A 20,552-nucleotide genomic window follows, 5' to 3' on the forward strand; every position below is an offset into this window, starting at 1 on the left:
CGACCACAATAGAGCCCAAAATTTCTCTTGTTCAATGATGCAATGGTTGAGTGAGTTTTTTGCCCCGTTTTACAACATTTCTTGCCACACGTGAATCATTTTGTAGTTAGTAACACGGTTGTTAAGTCAGTCTGGCTTTCCCATTAACTTTGCTTGTCCGGAGAGGGGATCACGTCACCTCCCGCGCCGCCCCCCCCGGCCGGGCTACTGCAATCATCGTAAATACGAATCAGCGGCCTAGCGTCCGAATTTTGATCGCGTGACCATGAGGAAGCTACAACAGTCGTAAGTGTGTGAAAACAGAAGTTGCTTTTTTGAGTGCCTTTGTAACTTCAAGCAATCACTAAATGAACTGTTACGTATCAAGGGAGGGAGAGAGAGAGAGAGAGAGAAACAGAAATAGATAGGATAGGATAAGAGATAGATATAGAGATAGACAGACAGACAGATATGATAAAGTGATAGACAGACAGACCTAGCTAGATATGATAGATAATAGATAGAAAGATAATAGAAAGATAGATAATAGAAAGATAGACAGATAGAGATAGATAGACAGACAGACAGACAGATAGGATAAAGATAGAGATAGATACATGATAGATATTATAGATTTGATAGATATAATAGATAGATAGATAGATAGATAGATAGATAGATAGATAGATAGATAGACAGACAGATAGATAGGAGAGAGACAGAAAGACGGGGGATAGAAAGAAAAGAGAAACAAGGATAGAGAGAAGATAGAGAGCGAGAGAGATAGGATAAAGAGATATAGACAAACAGAAATAGATAGGATAGGCTAGAATAAGAGATAGATATAAATAGATAGAAACAGACAGACAGACAGATATGAAAAAGTGATATACAGACAGAGCTAGCTAGATATGATAGATAGGTAGCTAGGTAGGATAAAGAGATAGACAGACAGAGATAGATGAGATAGATGGATGGATATAGGATAGATATGATAAAGAGAGATAGACGGGTAAAAGATTTGATAGATATGATAGATAGACAGATAGACAGACAGTGATAGAGATATAGTATAGGCATCGATATAGATATAATTCCTGGGTTGGACTAGTTCTGTGTTCTTCAAACTTGGCAAAATTAAGAGGTATGGATCTCAATTCCATGCTCTCTGGGGAATTCATTTTTCAATGCTGTTGTAATTTTGAACGGTCACTAAATTAAACTGTTTTAAGTTGAGGACTCCCCGTGCACGGGAATGAAGGTAGCTCAACAATGCCTAACGCCGCCAGGCAGCCCCGTGTTCCCCGCTGCCTGCCGCAAACGGGGTAGAATATGAGCCGCAAAGAGGCGCTGAAGGGGACATCTCCAGCGGCCCATCATTAAACCATGATGTTAGAGGATTAAGAGGAATAATAGCTGACAATGTTGACTTAAGACAGGGCACAATAGAGCCACAATTAACTCCCTGACATCTGGCAGACAGGTTTTCAGGTTTGATCAAGTAATTACATCAACTTCTGTCCCAGTTGTCATCCCGAGGGGCGGGTGTGGGCCAGTGTGTTTTTTAAACAGTGCCTCTAAGTCATCTTCTCATGAAGATTTCTCGTTGACTGCTGAAAAAATTTCAAGAAAGTGATGGGACTAAGTGAGACAGTAGAAATGGATGAGAGAGACAAATCCAGTTTATATCGATCTGTCACATGGTGGCTCAGTGGCTAAGACACTCAGCTTGTCGATCAGAAGATCGGCAGTTTGGCGGTTCGAATCCCTAGCGCCGCGTAACGGAGGGAGCTCCCGTGGTTTGTCCCAGCTTCTGCCAACCTAGCAGTTCGAAAGCACATAAATGCAAGTAGACAAATAGGAACCACCTTTGGTTGGGTAGGGAACAGTGTTCCGTGTGCCTTTGGGGTTGAGTCATGCCAGTCACATGACCATGGAGACGTCTTCGGACAGCACTGGTTCTTTGGCTTTGAAACAGAGATGAGCACCGCCCTCTAGAGTCGTGAACGACTAGCACATATGTGCAAGGGGAACCTTTACCTATCACAGAGAGAGCTTGGTCTAGGTACTAGTTAGCTAGGTACTAGGTTAAAGTATTAGGCTAGAAAGCGAGAGGCCCTGAATTCTAGTCCCGCCTTAGGCACGAAAGCCAACTGGATGACTTTGGGCCACTCACCAGGAGACTGGAAGTTCTAGTCTCATCTTAGTCATGAAAGCCGGCTAGGTGGCTTTGGGCCAATCAGTAGGAGGCTGGGAATTCTAGTTCTACCTTAGTCATGAAAGGCTAGGTGGCTTTGGGCCAATCACTAGGAAGCCTGGGAGTCCTAGTTCTACCTTAGTCATGAAAGCGGGCTGGGTAGCTTTAGGCCAATCACCAGGAGACTGGAAGTTCTAGTTCTACCTTAGTCATGAAAGCGGGCTGGGTAGCTTTAGGCCAATCACCAGGAGACTGGAAGTTCTAGTTCTACCTTAGTCATGAAAGCGGGCTGGGTGACTTTGGGGCCAATCACCAGGAGACTGGAAGTTCTAGTCCCACTTAGTCATGAAAGCTGGCAGGGTGGCTTTGGGCCAATCACCAGGAGACAGTGAGTATAATATATAATGAAATTTGCAGTGTGGCAACAAATGATAACAACGGAAATTTAATTTTAAAAAAAGGGATGATCAAAGCAAGCAATGAAAATGAAATATGGGGTGGATTTTATAAAATCAGTGTCGGTGGAAGGCAAAAGGGAATAAATCTACTCAAGGATACATGTTGCTTTGGAGGGGATAAGGGCATAATTGGAATATATTGTATATCTTTTATTTGTTATAAACAAAAAATATAAGCAAAAACAGGGTCTCCAGGGAGGAGGAGTGCACTATATTAGTTTTTTTTCCTTTTTCTTTCCTTTTTATTTATTTATTGTGTTTTCCCCAAAATAAGACAGGATCTTATTTTCTTTTGACCCCCGAAAAAGTGCCTGGCCTTATTTTCAGGGAGGTCTTACTATTTTTGAGGTGCAGGAGGCAGCGAGCATGGTCACCTCATGGCTGCTGCTGTGTTGCAATATTTTTGGGCAGGGCTTATTTCAGCGCATGTGCCCCGTTGGGCTTATTCTCTGGGGAGGTCTTATTTTCTGGGAAACAGGGTAGATGTATATGTGCTATATTTGTATTATTTGCATTTTTAAAAAATGTATTTTTTTTTTTTAAAAAGAGACACGATGGTCAACAAAATCCCTCTCCCTTAGATTTATGGAAGGAGTTTCTCATCTTTTAAAATGCCAGACTTTCTCTCCCAAGATTTGCACCCAGGGAAATTAGGCTGGCCTTTGATCTTCCTTTCAAAACGCCGGGCGCTCCACTTCTTCGCTTCACGGGTCAGGTAAAGCCAGGTGTCAAGGCTGAAGCGAGCTTTTTTTCATTGAGCGTGACAATGTGGGCGATGGAGAGAGTTCCTTCGAACCGTCGACAAAGCGATTTAAAGACGGCGAAAACCACACCGGATCTTCTGGTTTGTGGCTTTCCCATCTAAAAAAAAGAGGTTTTTTTTTTGTTGTCGCTTAAATGGTACTGTGATAATCGAAACACACACACCACACAAACAATGTGAGATTGGACAAGCTTTCAGATCCCTTTGATTACAGATCTCAGAAGGAGATTGACACTCTTGGGAATTCAAGTTATATGTTTATCCTGCCTTTTATTGTTTTTATAAATAACTCAAGGCGGTGAATACATCCAGCATATCTTCCTGACCTTCCTCCTCCTCCTCTTTTCCCCACAACAACAATCCTATGAGGTGGGATGGGCTGAGGGAGAGGGGCTGGCCCAAAGTCACCTAGATGGGTTTCATGCCTTAGTCAGGACTAGAACTCCCAGTCTGTTGGTGATTGGTCCAAAGTCATCCAGCAGGCTTTCATACCTAAGGTGGGACTAGAACTCACCGTTTCCTGGTGATTGGTCCAAAGTCACCCAGCTGGCTTTCATACCTAAGGTGAGACTAGAACTCACCGTTTCCTGATGATTGGTCCAAAGTCACCCAGCTGGCTTTCATACCTAAGATGGGACTAGAACTCACCCAAAGACACCCAGCCGGCTTTCATATCCAAGGTGGGACTAGAACTCACCGTCTCCTGGTGATTGGTCCAAAGTCACCCAGCTGGCTTTCATACCTAAGGTGGGACTAGAACTCACCGTCTCCTGGTGATTGGTCCAAAGTCACCCAGCTGGCTTTCATACCTAAGGTAGGACTAGAAAGACCGTTGGCTTACCTGAATGGTCGTTCTCTAGGCGCTGCAGTGTGTCCAAGCACGGTTCCACTGCCCCGGGGTGGAGGGCACAGACGCCTTAAGATCCCGCCGTCTCCTGGTGATTGGCCCAAAGTCACCCAGTTGGCTTTCATACCTAAGGTGGGACTAGAACTCACCGTCTCCTGGTGATTGGCCCAAAGTCACCCAGCTGGCTTTCATACCTAAGGTGGGACTAGAACTCACTGTCTGCTGGTGATTGGCCCAAAGTCACCCAACCAGTTTTCGGGCCCAAGGCAGGACTAGAACTCACCATCTCCCACCTCCTAGCCTGGTACCTTAACCACTAGACCAAACGTTCTCTCGCTTTGGTGGTGATACAGCATTTCCTTAGGTGGGGGCTGGTCTTTCAGGACAATCAACTAACACCAAATTTTAACTTTAGCCGAAAACTTTAGCTAGTATTCTACACTCCTGGCAAGGGAGCTGTAAGGTTCTGCTGAATATTTGCAGACACAAGCTAATAATAAAATCAAGATGGAAAGGACCAATTCTCATTCCCATGGTTTAGTTTTTTTGCTGTCCTACAGTACTGGAAGGGATGTGGTGGCTCAGTGGCTAAGATGCTGAGTTTGTTGATCAGAAAGGTCGGCAGTTTGGCAGTTCGAATCCCTAGCATCACGTAACTGAGGGAGCTCCCGTTATTTGTCCCAGCTTTTGCTAACCTACCAGTTCGAAAGGACGTAAAAATGCAAGTAGAAAAATAGGAACCACCTTTGGTGGGAAGGTAACAGTGTTCCGTGAGCCTTCGGTGTTTAGTCATGCCGGCCACATGACCACGGAGACCTCTTCGGACAGTGCTGGTGCTTCGGCTTTGAAACAGAGATGGGCACTGCCCCCTAGAGTCAGGAACGACTAGCACATTTGTGGGATATGTACCTTTACTTTACAGTACTGGGGGAAGAATATCAAGCAGACATGGGAGAGACAAAGGAAAAAAACTGGAAGAGGAAAACAAATTGAAATCTACTTTAGATTTTTTTGGGGGGGGGAAGGAAAAGTTATCCCAAATCAACCACAGCTTCCACAAATTCAACCAAAAACTATTTTTTTAATCCTTCTACGAACTTGTCTACCATCCATTCCAACGTCATTCCTTCTTGTCAATAAGGAACCAGCAAGCATCAGACCTGTCTACTCCAGCGAGTGGTTTTATACACAAGTCGTCATCAGCCGGTGTCCCGTGATATTGTGTGGATTCCTGAAACGCGCAAAATATCTGCACCCCCGGGAGATCTTTTGCGACATTGGTTGGGTTTTTGGCATTGAAACGAGGCTGCTTGAGGGGGTTGTTGGAAACCAGCCACCCCTGGAAGGCACAAGGCAGAAGTTCTCAGAAAAAGACCAGATATTTTTGGTGACCATCTATACTGCTTTGACACCAGTTCCAGCTCATCAACGTTCATCTAGATGTCGTCCTCCAATGTAATAAATAGGAAGAGTGAAGATTCCAGAAGTGGGGCCGGTTGGCAGAAGGCTTCCACTGGAGTTGGTTTGGTGACTCTAAAAAGATATATATATTGGCAAGCGTAAGGACACTGACTTCAATGGGAGACTTGGGTAGAGGGAATGTAGGTTCATTTCAGAGACACCAGGTAATTAGCCGAGGTGGCACAGTGGTTAAATGCAGCACTGCAGGCTACTGCTAGATCAGCAGTTCAGCGGTTCAAATCTCACCGGCTCAGGGTTGACTCAGCCTTCCATCCTTCCGAGGTGGGTAAAATGAGGACCCAGATTGTTGGGGGCAATATGCTGACTCTCTGTAAACCGCTTAGAGAGGGCTGAAAGCCCTATGAAGCGGTATATAAGTCTACTGCTATTGCTATTGCTAATTAGAGAGGTCTATGGAGATTCTCAGTCATCCTGTTGTGGTTGCCCCAAAGGCATTTTTTTCAAGAGGCAACTGGAGAAGAAAGAAAGAGAGAGACAAAGAAAGAAAGAAAGAAAGAAAGAAAGAAAGAAAGAAAGAAAGAAAGAAAGAAAGAAAGTAAGTAAGTAAGTAAGTTGTGGCCCGCCAGCGGCCAACAAACCTGGCAGCAGATTCAGACAGTAAGGAGGTTGGGGAGGAACATAGGCCAGTCCTGGAGTCTGGGGAAGGCTGTGTGTCAGAGGCAGAGAGGGGGCCAGGGCCGCCTGACAATTACCAGCTACCTTCAGAGTCAGACATAGTGAGGCAGAAGAACAGCTGGAGCCTGTTCCCAGTGTGCGCATGCACAGAGTTGCCAGACAAAGGGAAGAGCTAAAGAACAGGGGTTAACTTCAGAGTAAGGCCACAGAGGGACGGTGAATGTTTCCTCCCAGAGGAAATAAAAGAGGAGCGAAAGGGGAGTGGAGTTTGCAGGAGACAATTAGTTCGCTTCATTGGTTCGTGACTCTCTAAGACTCCTTGCCAAGTTCTGCAGATATCGGCCTGACAACTCTCCAAGCCAGATAAGGTCTGTGACTGTAAATCCTCCCTCGAAAGACTTTGCTGGATGTGAATGAGCAGAATTCACAGTCAATTAATAAAAGGGATTTTTTGTCGGGACCAGGAGTTTGCTTCATGCTCTTGGGACGCCTTGGTCAGAACAAAAAGGAAGGAAGGAAGGAAGGAAGGAAGGAAGGAAGGAAGGAAGGAAGGAAGGAAGAAAGAAAGAAAGAAAGAAAGAAAGAAAGAAAGAAAGAAAGAAAGAAAGAAAGAAAGAAAGAAAGCCTATGAAGATTCTCAGTCATCCAGGTCCTGGTTGTCCCAAAGGTGCTTTTTCAAGAGGCAGCTATACTTTGCTTTTTTCCTTGAAGACGTTTCGCTTCTCATCCAAGAAGCTTCTTCAGTTCTAACGGAAGAATCCTTCACACTCCACCATTCAGTCAGAACTGAAGATGCTTTTCTTGGATGAGAAGGGAAATGTCGCCAAGCAAAACACAAGGAAGTCCAGCTGCCTCTTGAAAAAGCACCTTTGGGGTCATTGCAGATGGTTTTCTGAAGAGTTGGCATGGCCAAAAATTCAGTTGACGTTCCAAACCAAGAGTGACACGTGGGGATTCTTCTACAGAGGAATGATTGAATCTGTCATTTGCATCTCTATCACTGTCTGGTTTGGCTTCAACCAGACTTCAAGGGATAATTAGAAATGCAGAAAAAAACAATGGCTACCAACCTGCCTTCCATTGAGGACCTGCACACTGCACGAGTCAAAAAGAGGGCTGTGAAAATATCTACAGACCCCTCGCATCCTGGACATCAATTGTTTAACTCCTACCCTCACAATGACGCTATAGAGCACTGCACACCAGGAGAACTAGACAGAAGGACAGTTTTTCCCCACATGCCATCACTCTGCTAAACAACTAATTCCCACAACACTGTCAAGCTATTTACTAAGACTGCATTACTATTCTTCTTCTCTTCCTTCCTAGTACCTATCTCTTCCCACTTGTGACTATAACCATGTTGCTTCTATCTTTACAATTTATATTGTTTTATTTATTTCCTAGTATGATTTCATTGCTTATTAGTAACCTATGACTATCACTCAGGGTTGTATCTTACGATTCTTGATGAGTGTATTCTATTCTATTTTTCTTTATGTACACTGAGAGCCTATTATGCACCAAAGAGAAATTCCTTGTGTGTCCAATCACATTTGGCCGATAAAGAATTCTATTCTATTCTAGTGCAGTATATAAAGCGATACACACTTTGGGGTTGAGCAGAGATGCATTTCCAGATAACCTTTGAATCGTGCTGGAAATAAACATAGTCAAAATTCAATCATCCTGATTAAATTGCTAAGCATAGAAATTGCCGTGGATGGCAATTTGTCGGCCTTTTGCTAGCAATGCTGCTGGTTTTATTATCATTCGATATCACTTAACTCCTGGGCTAATCTCTTAGCCAGCATCTCCACCTTCTGGCTGAGATGAAAATATGAAGCCATTCCTAGAAAATAAGAATAATCTCTTCTACAATCAGCAAAATGAGAAACATGCAGGGAGTCCTCGAATTACAAGAGTCCATTTAGTGACAGTTCAAAGTTTCAACGGCACTGGAAAAAGTGACTTACTGTATGACCATTTTTCATGGTTACGACCTTTGAAGCATGCCCACAATCACGTGGTCAAAATTCAGGCGCTGGGCGACTGGTTCGCATTTATGACGGTTGTAGTGTCCTGGGGTCACGTGATCCGCTTTTGCGACCTTCTGAAAAGCAAAGTCAATGGGGAAGCCAGATTCACTTACTAACTTCTCCACTGCAGTGGTTCGCTTATCCACTGGGGCAAGAAAGATTTGTAAAATGGGACAAAACTCACTGAGCAAATGTATCACTGAACAACAGAAATCTTGGGCTCCGTTGTGGTCGTAAATCGAGGACTTCCTGTACGTTCTTTTAAATATTCCGTTCTGTTTTTCCACCTGTAGCTCCTTCTCAACCAGTCCTGTCAAATTCCCATCAATAGGAACCTTGCGAGACAACACATATGATTACCGGATGACAATTGTTCTTGATTTATGGTCTCACAACTGGGACTAGAATTTCTGTTGTTAAGCGAGTCAAATGCAAAGAAGTTAGTTGTTAAGTGATCCGGGTCCGATTTTGAAATCTTATGCCCCCCCCCCATGGTTTTAAGCCAATCACCATGGTTGTTCAGTGAATCAGGAAGTCCTTAAGGGAATCTGGGTTATCCCATCCACTTTGCTCGGGGAAAGCTATTTGAGAAGGTCATCATTAGTCCTGGGATGCTACAATCATCATAAATATATGCACTTGTCAAGCCCCTGAATTTTGATCACATGATTAGGAGGATGTTGCAAGAGTTGTAAGTATGAGGACCAGTTGTAAGTTACTTTTTTTCCATTATTGTTTTTAATAATAATTCAAGGATTATCCGAATTTTAATAATAATTCAAGGATTATCCGAATTTTAATAATAATTCAAGGATTATCCGAATTTTAATAATAATTCAAGGATTATCCGAATTTTAATAATAATTCAAGGATTATCCGAATTTTAATAATAATTCAAGGATTATCCGAATTTTAATAATAATTCAAGGATTATCTGAATTTTAATAATAATTCAAGGATTATCCGAATTTTAATAATAATTCAAGGATTATCCGAACTTTAATAATAATTCAAGGATTATCCGAATTTTAATAATAATTCAAGGATTATCCGAATTTTAATAATAATTCAAGGATTATCCGAATTTTAATAATAATTCAAGGATTATCTGAATTTTAATAATAATTCAAGGATTATCCGAATTTTAATAATAATTCAAGGATTATCCGAACTTTAATAATAATTCAAGGATTATCCGAATTTTAATAATAATTCAAGGATTATCTGAATTTTAATAATAATTCAAGGATTATCCGAATTTTAATAATAATTCAAGGATTATCCGAATTTTAATAATAATTCAAGGATTATCCGAATTTTAATAATAATTCAAGGATTATCCGAATTTTAATAATAATTCAAGGATTATCTGAATTTTAATAATAATTCAAGGATTATCTGAATTTTAATAATAATTAAGGATTATCCAAATTTCAATAATAATTCAAGGATTAGCTGAATTTTAATAATAATTCAAGGATTATCTGAATTTTAATAATAATTAAGGATTATCCAAATTTCAATAATAATTCAAGGATTAGCTGAATTTTGATTGCATGACTATGGAAAGCTTTGTAAGTGCAAGGACCATTTGTAAGTTACTTTTTTTCCAGTGGTGTTGTAACTTTGAACAATCACTAAATGAACCGTGATAATTCAAGGACTTCCTACATCCCATTTTGGGGTTGGGTGAAAGGCGTTGTGAAGAGACCAATGAAAGAATGGAAACAATAGACCTCTAGATGTTGACGTGCTCCTTCCTTCTCTTCTGGAGGCTTCTGCCCAGCCTGGTTGACCAGGGATGGCGCTTAACCTCAGCAGCCCGTGACGGTCGGATCCAACCCTGACCTCTTGGTGATGTGCAACTTAGCCACTTCTTCGGCGCAGGTGGGGTGAATCCCAACCGTCCGCATCATTTGAGAATAAGTAGCACCGCATCTGCAGAAGACAAGTGGAGAGCAAAAGAGAAGGAAATGAAGGAAAGGAATCTTTATTGTTCCAATCCCAGCCATTTTTCTCCAGAATTAACTTGGTTCCTTCAGTAAGAAAGTCCACCACCTTAAAAGGTTGACTAGAAGACCTCTAGGGCGTGACCCGTCAAAACCGCGTTCCACAAAAGCGCGGTCGACGAAAGCGCGTATGTGACGTCATCACAGCGCGACGAAAAAGATCGAAAAATTGAAATAAAAATTAAATTACAGCAAGCCGATTCACATAAAGGTAAGGGTTAGGTTTAGGTTAAGGGTTAGGGTTAGGTTTAGAGCGTTAGCGTTACGTTTAGCGTTAGGTTAAGGGTTAGCGTTAGGTTTTTCGTTAGGTTTAGGGTTAGGTTTAGGTTTAGGGTTAGGTTAAGGGTTAGGTTTAGGGTAAGGTTTTCGCTTTATTTTTACATTTTTCGATCTTTTTCGTCGCGCTGTGATGATGTCACATACGCACTTTCGTCGACCGCGCTTTCGTCGACCGCGGTTTTGTGGTGGAACCCCTCTAGGGTCCTTTCCATTCCTATGATTCTATGTTCTGTATAGATCTCTTTCCCTCCCTCTCAATTCTCAACCAATGGTCAACCTTGGTTCCCCTTTGCTCCTCTTTTACTCCCTATGGGAGGTTCCATTCACCGTCCACTTGTGGACTTACTCCCAAGTTGACTCCTGTTCTTTAGCTGTTCCCTTTGTCCGGCAACTCTGTGCATGCGCACACTGGGAACAGGCTCCAGCTGTTCTTCTGCCTCACTGATGTCTGACTCTAAAGGCAGCTGATAACTGGCATACGGCTCTGGTCCCTTCTCTGCCTCTGACACAGAACCCTCATCAGCACCTTCCCTAGACTCCAGGACTGGCCCATGTTCCTCCCCAACCCCCTCACTGTCAAAATCTGCTGCCAGCCAGCTCTCCTGGCGGGCCACAACACCTCTGCATCTTAAAGTAAGAATTGTTTATTGTATCGCTGTTTCCTGATTCTTTTATTGGAATGTTTTTATGACAATCTGAAGAATAGCAAAATGCTGAATTTTTCCCCCACTCCAAAGCTCTAGTGATTCCCTCTTTGTCAAAAGAGAAACGTAATCAAAACAAGGTTTTAGTCTTCAGCCTTTGAAAGAAAAGCTTCTGGATGATCATTTATTATCCCGAGAATAGGAAAGAAGAAGAAAAAAATAACAAAGGAAACCCCTTTTCCCCTTTGTTACACTTTGAAGAATCAGCAACAGCTGGACTGCAAAGCGAATTTTTCATTATTTTTTTTCCAGAACAGGGAAGGGATTAAAAAAAAAGGGGGCAGGTTTTGCCAAGAAGCCTATTTCGTAAACATAAAACCCAAAAGCCGATACGTCCTTTCCAAAGCGGCACTTTTATTAATAAAGGATGCCCCTACTTTTTCATCGAACTACAGAAAATAAAAACATAAAAGAAACCCCAAACACTGGATATGATTTAGTCTGGCTAAAATGGCAATCACTATCTTTTTTTATTATCTTGGAAAGATTTGAAAGAGGAGGATTAAGAAACAAGGCAGCTGGAAGAGGGGTAGGATAGGGTGGAACGGGGGGGGGGCTGGCATGCTTTAGAATAGAATAGAATAACAGAGTTGGAAGGGACCTTGGAGGTCTTCTAGTCCAACCCCCTGCTTAGGCAGGAAACCCTACACCACTTCAGACAAATAACTGTCCAATCTCTTCTTAAAAACCTCCAGTGTTGGAGCATTCACAACTTCTGGAGGCAAGTTGTTCCACTGATGAATTGTTTTCACTGTCAGGAAATTTCCCTTTAGTTCTAAGTTGCTTCTCTCCTTGATTAGTTTCCACCCATTGCTTCTTGTCCTGCCCTCAGGTGCTTTGGAGAATAGCTTGACTCTCTGTTCTTTGGGGCAACTCCTGAGATATTGGGAGACTGCTATCATGCCTCCCCTAGTCCTTCTTTTCATTAAACTAGACATACCCAGTTCCTGCAACCGTTCTTCATAGGTTTTAGCCACCAGTCCTCTAATTCTCTTTGTGGCTCTTCTCTGCACTCTTTCTAGAGTCTCAACATCTAAACTTAAACTTACTTGATTCCAAGAGCGAAGCCTTGGATAACTTCACCTGCATTTGGGCCAATGAAATGAAGGCCCAGGATCGGCTGATCTTTTTCACGCAGGCACACCATCTGCAAAGAATTCACAAAGAACACGGAGTTTCCAACTAGCTGGGATTAGAGAGAATTAATAGAGTAGAGTAGAATAGAATAGAAACAGAACAGTAACATTAGAATAAGAATAGAATAGAGAATAGAATTAGAATAGAACAGAATAGAATATAGAATAAGAATAGAGAATAGAATAGAATTAGAATAGAACAGAATAGAATATAGAATAAGAATAGAATAGCCTACAGAATAGCCTATAGAATAGAATTAGAATAAGAATAGAATAGATTTAGAATAAGAATAGAATAAGAATATAATATTGAATAAGAATAGAACAGAATTAGAATAAGAATAGACTAGAGAAGAGAGAGAATAGAATACAACAGAACAGAATTAGAATAGAATATAGAATAGAATATAGAATAGAATAAGAATAGAATGGAATAAGAATAGAATAAGAATAGAATAGATGAGGCAAGGAGGAGGAGGAGAGATTATAATATTTGTCTCCTTTGGGGAGGAAGGAAGATGGAAGGGTCAGGAAAAAAGCTTTGAGGCACCATGTGTGAGTAGGCAACAATATACATTTTCTAAATAAATAAAATAAATAAATAAAAGAAAAAGGTGCTTTATGTTTTTTATTTTTAAGAAAACCCTTGTACGACCCCAGAGACCGTAAGCCCCTTGAACTGAAGGAAACATTATGAAGGCCAACTTACTTTTATGTAACACTGAGTAGCATCTCTTTCGGCCACAACAAATTCCAAGGGTTTATAAAATGCGTGGTATACCTGAAAGAAAGTTGTTATTCCATCACAAAGGCTAAAAATACTTGCATTGAGATTGGGAATAATAACAGAAATTTGCAGATCTGAATCTCTCTCTCTCAATTCTTTGTGTGTGTGTGTCTCTCTCTCTCTTTTTCTTTCTCTCTCTAAATCTTTCTTTTTTTCTCTCTCTCTGTCCGTTTTCTCTCTCTGAGTATCTCTATTTTCTTTCTCTCTCAATCACCCTCTTTCTCAATCTCTATTTTCTCTCTCTCAATCTCTCTCTCTCTCTTTCTTTCTCTCAATCTGTCTCTCTCTCTCAATCTGTCTCTCTCTGTTTTCTCTCTCTATATCTCTCTCTCTCAAATTCTCTCTCAGTTTTCTCTCTCTCAATCTCTCTCTCTCAGTTTTCTCTCAATCTCTCTGTTTCTCTCTCTCTCTCTCAGCTTCTCACAATCTCTGTTTCAATCTCTCTCTGTCTCATTCTACGTTATTCCACCATTTTTCCCGCCGTCAGCCCACTCTCAAAATGCCTACCCCAAGATCCCCTTTCCTGGATTTTACTTAACCAGCTTCTAAAAGTTTGGTTCCCCCCAAAGGCTGAAAAACACAAAGCAGAAAACACCACCATAAACTGGATACATCGTTTTCCGATGACCAGAAAACTGGATGATAGCCTACCTCTATGTTATCTGGACTATATCGGTGGACAGCAGCTTCTTCTGAGATGCCAACACTACCATATTCTAGGGGGGTGAACACTGTTGTAGGCACCTACAGGGAGAAGTTGAAACCACACCGTTAGTTATTAACCAAAGAGGTTGGGTCTTCCAGCATCTTGAATTTTCAGCAATGTAAGCCTGCAGGATCTACTACCATGTTTCTCAGAAAATAAGACAGGGTCTTATTTTCTTTTGACCCCCGAAATAAGAGCTTGGCCCTATTTTCAGGGAGGTCTTATCCTTTTTGAGGTGCAGGAAGCGGCGAGCATGGTCACCTCATGGCTGCTGCTTTGTTGCAATATTTTCGGGGAGGGCTTATTTTTGGGGAAACAAGGTATTTCCAGATATGGGTAAATCCTCAAATTTCCACCACAATCGAGCCCAAAACTTCCACTGCTAATCAAGACCGTTGCCAAGAGGATTTTGTCCCCTTTCAAGACGGTTTTTGCCACGAATCTGGCTTCCCCCTTGGCTTGTCAGAAGGTCGCAAAAGGGAATCATGTGACCCCCTGCAACCATCATAAATATGAGTCAATTTCAAAGCCGAAGAACCAGCGCTGTCCGAAGACGTCTCCATGGTCATGTGGCCGGCACGACTCACCACTGAAGGAACACGGAACACTGTTACCTTCCCACCAAAGGTGGTTCCTGTTTTTCTACTTGCATTTTTTACCTGCTTTCGAACTGCTAGGTTGGCAGAAGCTGGGACAAGTAATGGGAGCTCACTCCGTTACGCAGCACTAGGGATTCAAACCGCCAACCTTTCTGATCGACAAGCTCAGCGTCTTAGCCACTGAGCCACCCTCATATAAGATCCTTAGGGATCCTTTTTAATCATAAAAAAAATTATTTTCTCCCCCAAAATGAAGGGAACGTTTCCTGGTCCCCTCAGCCGCCATTTTGTCAACAACCAAATCCTACTCACATTGTCGTAATCCATGAGTTCGGTAGAGAGGCCGAACAACCGTTGAGCCAATAACTTCCCTGAGGCGATTGCGGTGGGCGTTAGTTCAGGGCGGCCCTTTGAAGGAATGAGAACATTAGAAGAAGATATTTTTACAAGGTTTCTTTAAAGAAATCGACGTCTCAAGGTTTCACCAACCATTTAGGTTAACTATTTCTCATTTTAGGACTTCCTTTTCTAAATTCATTTCCCATGGTCCATTCTTTAAAAAAAATTAAAAATTCTAGGTAATAGATCCTAGGTAGAGGCAGATATTTCTCTCTCTGGGCACTCAGAATATATCTGCGGAACAAAACTCCGTATCGGTGATAAGTAGGACACTCTGCTATTCCAGTCAGTTGCCCAGACACTATCCTGCAAGGAATTATGATGATGATGATGATAATCTGCAGGTAGTCTTGGGACTGGTGTGGTGGCCTAGAGGTGGAGTTCTCGCCTCACAATGGGGAGGCTGTGAGTTCGATCCTAGGTAGAGGCAGATATTTCTCTCTCTGGGCACAATGAGAATGTATCTGCCGAACAAAACTCCGCCCTGGTGACAAGAAGGGCATCTGGCCATTAAAACACTCTGCTAGCTCCATTCAGTTGCCCAGACTCCACCCCGCAAGGGATTACAGGGTCGCTAAAAGAAAATGATGACATAAGCCTAAATGCTGAGTGGTGCGGTGGCCTAGGGGTGGAGCACTCGCCTCACATTCAGGAGGCTGTGAGTTCGATCCTAGGTAGATATTTCTCTCTTTGGGTACAATGAGAATATATATATATATATCTGCTGAACAAGACTCTGCCCTGGCGACAGGAAAGGCATCTGGCCATTAAAAAACATTCTGCTAGCTCTATTGAGTTGCCCAAGACTCCACCCCGCAAGGGATTATGGGGTCATTAAAAGAAGGAAAGGCAAAAAGGATGCCCCTCGGTCTGACAATGGCCTTAGGCAAATATTGCAATATGGATTCACGCCAATCCACATCGTATGTCAGTGACAATCTGATACACCTTGTTATGATCTCTCAAACATCGTTCCTGTCGGTAGAATAAATAGGTTTTAACAGAAGAGAGGATGAATGGGAAGATTAAAAGAGAAAGAACTCTTTTAATCAGAAGAGAAGGGATGAACTGTGGGGCTTTTGGTGCTCTCTCTCCACAGAAAATTCCCTGGGACATTCAAAGCGTTTATACCTCAGTGATGTCCCCAATTGCAAAAATATGGGGGATCGAAGTGGCTTCAGCTGGATCTACAAGGATTTTCCCCGTTTCCGGATTGGTTTTCACACCCACGCGCTCCAGTTTAAGGGCTGCAGTGTCCGGAGCTCGGCCTTTAGGGAAGGGGAAGCAAAAAGGAGAGGAAAGGAAAAGAGGAAGGGGGCAGGAGAGGAGGAGGGAAAGAGGAGGAGCAGGAGTTAAAGGAGAAGGAAGAGGAGCAAAGGGAGGAGGAGAAGCAGGAGGAGGAGGAGAATGTGGAGAAGGAAGAGGAGAAAGAGGAAAAAGAGGAGTAGAAGGAAAAGCAGGAAGAGGAGTAGTAGAAAGAGAAAGCAGAGGGGGGGAAGAGGAGGAGTTAAAGGAGGAGTAGAAGGTGAAGCAGGATGAGGAGGAGAAGGAGGAGGTGGTAGAAGAGGAGGAGGAGTTAAAGGAGAAGGAGTAGTAGAAGGGGCAGCAGGAAGAAGAGGAGGATAGAAAGGAGGAGGAGAGGAAAAGAATGTGGAGAAGGAAGAGGAGAAAGAGGAAAAAGAATAGAAGGAAAATCAGGAGAAGGAAGAGGAGAAGTAGGAGGAGGAAGTGGTGGTGGAAGAGGAGGAAGTGGTGGTGGAAGAGGAGGACAAGTAGGAAAGAGAGAGAGACAGAATTATGGTTAAATCCCAACTATCCGATCCGGTCAGAGTTTGCAAGTCTGCAAATTTTACACACTTACTTATTACAACAAAACCACAACGAGAAACAGAATGACTTACAAAGTAATGGCAACCCCACCACTACCAATGGCTCTGCAGATTGTTATGTCTAATTTTACGATAATATCACCCTTTAATATGTTTATTTATTCAAGACATTCATACCGCTGCCCGAGTCCATTGTGACTTTGGGCAGCATTGAAAATCCATTAATCAAAACCCCCAAAGAAAAACAGCACACCCCATTAAAACTAACACAATTAAACAGAGATTGATTCATCCATTAAAATCGATTGCATCCCATCAATCTGGAACTCAACTTAACTTGACCTATGGACCAGCAAAGTCAAGGCTAACTGAGAACATGATAAATACCACCCTGGGTTGTAGATTATTGGCAGGCTGTAAATCTCACAACAATAATATTAGTTGTATATTTGTGTGTGGATGGGAGAGGCAACCCCATAGAATGCCACTGCCAGTTATTTGTGGAACAACCTAATCAAGAGATTGATTGATTGAATTCTCTTAGCCAGGATTGTCTTGCTCCAATATTATAATTGCTTTAAAAAAAATAAAATTCAACGCTTAAATTACAGTGACTATATTTTTTTTGGGGGGGGATAATCACTCTTTTCAGTGTCATTGTAAGTTCAAACAGTCATTAAACAAACGGTTATAAATCAAGAACTACCGTTGTATGCTATCTGAAGTCACGTATGGGGGGGATCAGTGGTCGTATAATTATACTGAAATAAATAAATTTTCAGTTGCAAAGCAAAGTTGCAATCATGAACAATGATTATTGTTATTTTACCCTTGTGAATTGCTTTCGCATTAACCCCATTTTCAGGTTTGCAAAATTTCTTAAGTTTGAGCTCTTCCCTGCGTCAACCCTGAAGCAAACATGGCTGAGGCTATTTTGAAGGCTTCAGGGTTGCCACAGTGCAAAAAAGGGAGAGGGACCATAGTTAGGTGGGGGTTTGTAGCCAAAACAAAATTGTTTCCTGTGGGAACCAAGGACATTCCATCTGGTGGGTGGAGAAAGGAGGAGCACATTGTTGTTGTTTTTTAAATTGTGCCAATATGATATCTCCAATAAAATTGGTTTTTTAAAAAGTATTATTATTATTATTATTATTATTATTATTATTATTATTATTATTATTGATTTTCTATTAAATACATTTCTTAGTGTTGTCGGAGTATTTAATTTGCTTAACAATACAAATTACAAATTAATCTTCTTTTTTCCAACCATTGGCAAAATAAATTCCATGTTTGATAATATTCTACATCAGGGGTGTCAAACTCAATTGCATTGAGAGCCGCATCAGGGTTGTGTTTGATGTCCGGGGGGCGGGGGCGTGGCCAGAGGGGCATGGCTAACTCAGTGTTATTTGTGTCGAGAGCGCTTGTGGTGGCCAGAGTGCTCTGGACTCCCCAGCTCCATTTTCGGCTGCGACAGCCTCCTGCAACCCTCTGCCAGTGAAAACGGAACTCGGCCGAGCCGCACGCAGCCCTCTTGAGCGCCGCTTTTGCTGGCAAAGGCACCACAGGCCAGTCATTCACTGTTTCCAGGGTGGCCCCGCACGCCAGATCTAAGCACCCCGTAGGGCAGATCCAGCCCACGGGCCTTGAGTTTAACACCCCTGTTCTACGTCCTTTTTCTGCTTAATTTTCAATCTCCATCTATTCCTTTTTTGCACAATTGCGTATCTTCTTAACCATTTCTTCATCTCGCGGCACATCTTCATCTTTCCAGTATTGTACAAATAAAATTGTTCTTCCGAAGGAACTTATCTGCCTTGGAGTTCTTCTTTCTATGGCGGTGTTACGTGGAACCCTGACCCCCTGCACATAAGGAGTGACTAGCTTGTGTTGGGGAAAAAAACCAGTAATAAGGGATATAGAACCATATATAGAATAGTAAGAGTTGGAAGGGGCCTTGGAGGTCCTCTAGTCCAACCCCCTGCCTAGGCAGGAAACCCTATACCGTTTCAGACAAATGGTGATCCATCATCTTTTTAAAAACTTCCAATGTTGGAGCATCCACAACTTCTGGAGGCTAACTGTCCCACTGGTTAATTGTTCTCACTGTCAGGAAATTTCTCCTCCGTTCTAAGTTGCTCTTTCGAGTCTTCAATAAGTTGCTTCTCTCCTTGATTAATTTCCATCCATTGATTCTTGTTCTGCCCTCAGGTGCTTTGGAGAATAGCTTGACTCCCTCTTCTTTGGGGCAATCCCTGAGATATTGGAACACTGCTATGTCACCCCTGGTCCTTCTTTTCATTAAACTAGACATACTCAGTTCCTGCAACCGTTCTTCGTATGTTTTAGCCTCCAGTTCCCTAATCTTCTTTGTTACTCTTCTCTGCATTCTTTCTAGAGTCTCCACATCCTTTTTACATCATGGCGACCAAAACTGAATGCCGTATTCCAAGTGTGGCCTTACCAAGGTCTTATAAAGTGGTATTAACACTTGACGTGATCTTGATTCTATCCCTCTGTTGATGCAGCCTAGAACTGTGTTGGCTTTTGTGGCAGCTGCTGCACACAACTGGCTCCTATTTAAATGGTTCTCCACCAGGATTCCAAGATCCCTCTCACAATTACACACAGTTACACATCACAGGATGTGTGTTCATCGTGTGTGTGTGTCTATGTGCTCACAGTTTAAAGATCTTGGATGTCAACGCAGGAAACTATTAAGCCGAGGGAGGTCGAGGATTGTATGATGGATAAACAAACAGCGCAGCCGGACAGCACATCTGTTGCAACTACACAGCAAACACATTCACACACCCAGAGCCAAACTCCGAAAGAAAACAACAGTTGTCCCATCTGAATGGCTGGCCGGAGACCTTTGTGGGTTCATTTCAGACGGAGAATGGATGCTTCCTTTGGAAGCAATGATGGATCCTTTCGGCACTTGGTTATCTGTCTGTCTCCCCCCCCCTACTCCCCCCCACACAAAGGATGCTCTTCCTTTCTATGCCCCCTACGCTATCAGTCACCAAAAATAATCACAAAGCTTATCTCAGCTCGGATGTGAAACAACTTCCTACCACCGCTCTGTGTGTGTGCGTGAGGAAGATGGCTAACGGGCAGCTCAGAGGATGGGGGCGATTTTTGAGTTTCCCATTTCTGGCCTTTGCTGGAAAAATTAACACATGATGTTGCATCTGATGCTTCTTCATTGTTTTTATTAAAAAAAATAGTTTTTGGGGAGGAAAATTTGGTTGGTTTTGACGGCTCTTTTTGCAAAACAGGTTTGGTATGGAATGTCTCCAGAGAAACACAACAGCTGAGCCTGTTGGGGATCTTACCAGAAACTTAATAGTAAAGAGAATGTATATTGGATTATTCATGTAATAACCACAGCTAGAATTGTATCGGCACAAAACTGGAAAAGTGCAGAGGGGAATGGGATTAGGAAAATATGAGAATGTGCAGAAATGAATGAATTAACACTGGCAATTAAAGAGAAAGAACAAACTGGTTATGATGTGATACGGGAAAAAAATTATCGATGGTTAGAGGATAAATATAAAAATTAGATATAAAAGTAGATGAGCAAAATATAGAAAATAGTTAATAGAGTTAAGCAAACTAAGAAGAGGATGTAAAGTATCAGATTTTTTTTAAGCATAAATATCATTTTGCAACATTTCTACATCATTAAACATCTATTGGATTCCTTTTATCTGTA

General features: G+C 42.2%; 1 protein-coding gene across 5 annotated transcripts in view; it reads right to left on the reverse strand.

Annotated features, from left to right (window-relative positions):
- Nucleotides 1-5,305: 5,305 nt before the first annotated feature.
- Nucleotides 5,306-20,552, reverse strand: part of TXNRD2 (thioredoxin reductase 2) — a 44,985-nt gene continuing 29,738 nt past the window's right edge. The window contains exons 12-19 of one of the 5 annotated variants that reach the window (XM_087705742.1): nt 16,131-16,267; nt 14,913-15,008; nt 13,947-14,039; nt 13,218-13,289; nt 12,422-12,519; nt 10,117-10,318; nt 8,318-8,715; nt 5,306-5,777 (exon numbers count right to left, since the gene is read on the reverse strand). In XM_087705742.1, the coding sequence (XP_087561868.1) occupies nt 10,189-10,318; nt 12,422-12,519; nt 13,218-13,289; nt 13,947-14,039; nt 14,913-15,008; nt 16,131-16,267 (626 nt within the window). In that variant the 3' untranslated portion in view covers nt 5,306-5,777; nt 8,318-8,715; nt 10,117-10,188. Of the gene's footprint in view, nt 5,778-8,152; nt 8,716-10,116; nt 10,319-12,421; nt 12,520-13,217; nt 13,290-13,946; nt 14,040-14,912; nt 15,009-16,130; nt 16,268-20,552 lie in introns of those variants that run through there. The other 4 variants (XM_087705744.1, XM_087705741.1, XM_087705743.1 and 1 more) reach the window with 4 other exon arrangements.

This window comes from Thamnophis sirtalis, unplaced genomic scaffold (assembly GCF_051295495.1).
Source record: "Thamnophis sirtalis isolate CommonGarterSnake01/CBP01778 unplaced genomic scaffold, rThaSir2_p1.2 scaffold_2, whole genome shotgun sequence".
Lineage (NCBI taxonomy): Eukaryota > Metazoa > Chordata > Lepidosauria > Squamata > Natricidae > Thamnophis > Thamnophis sirtalis.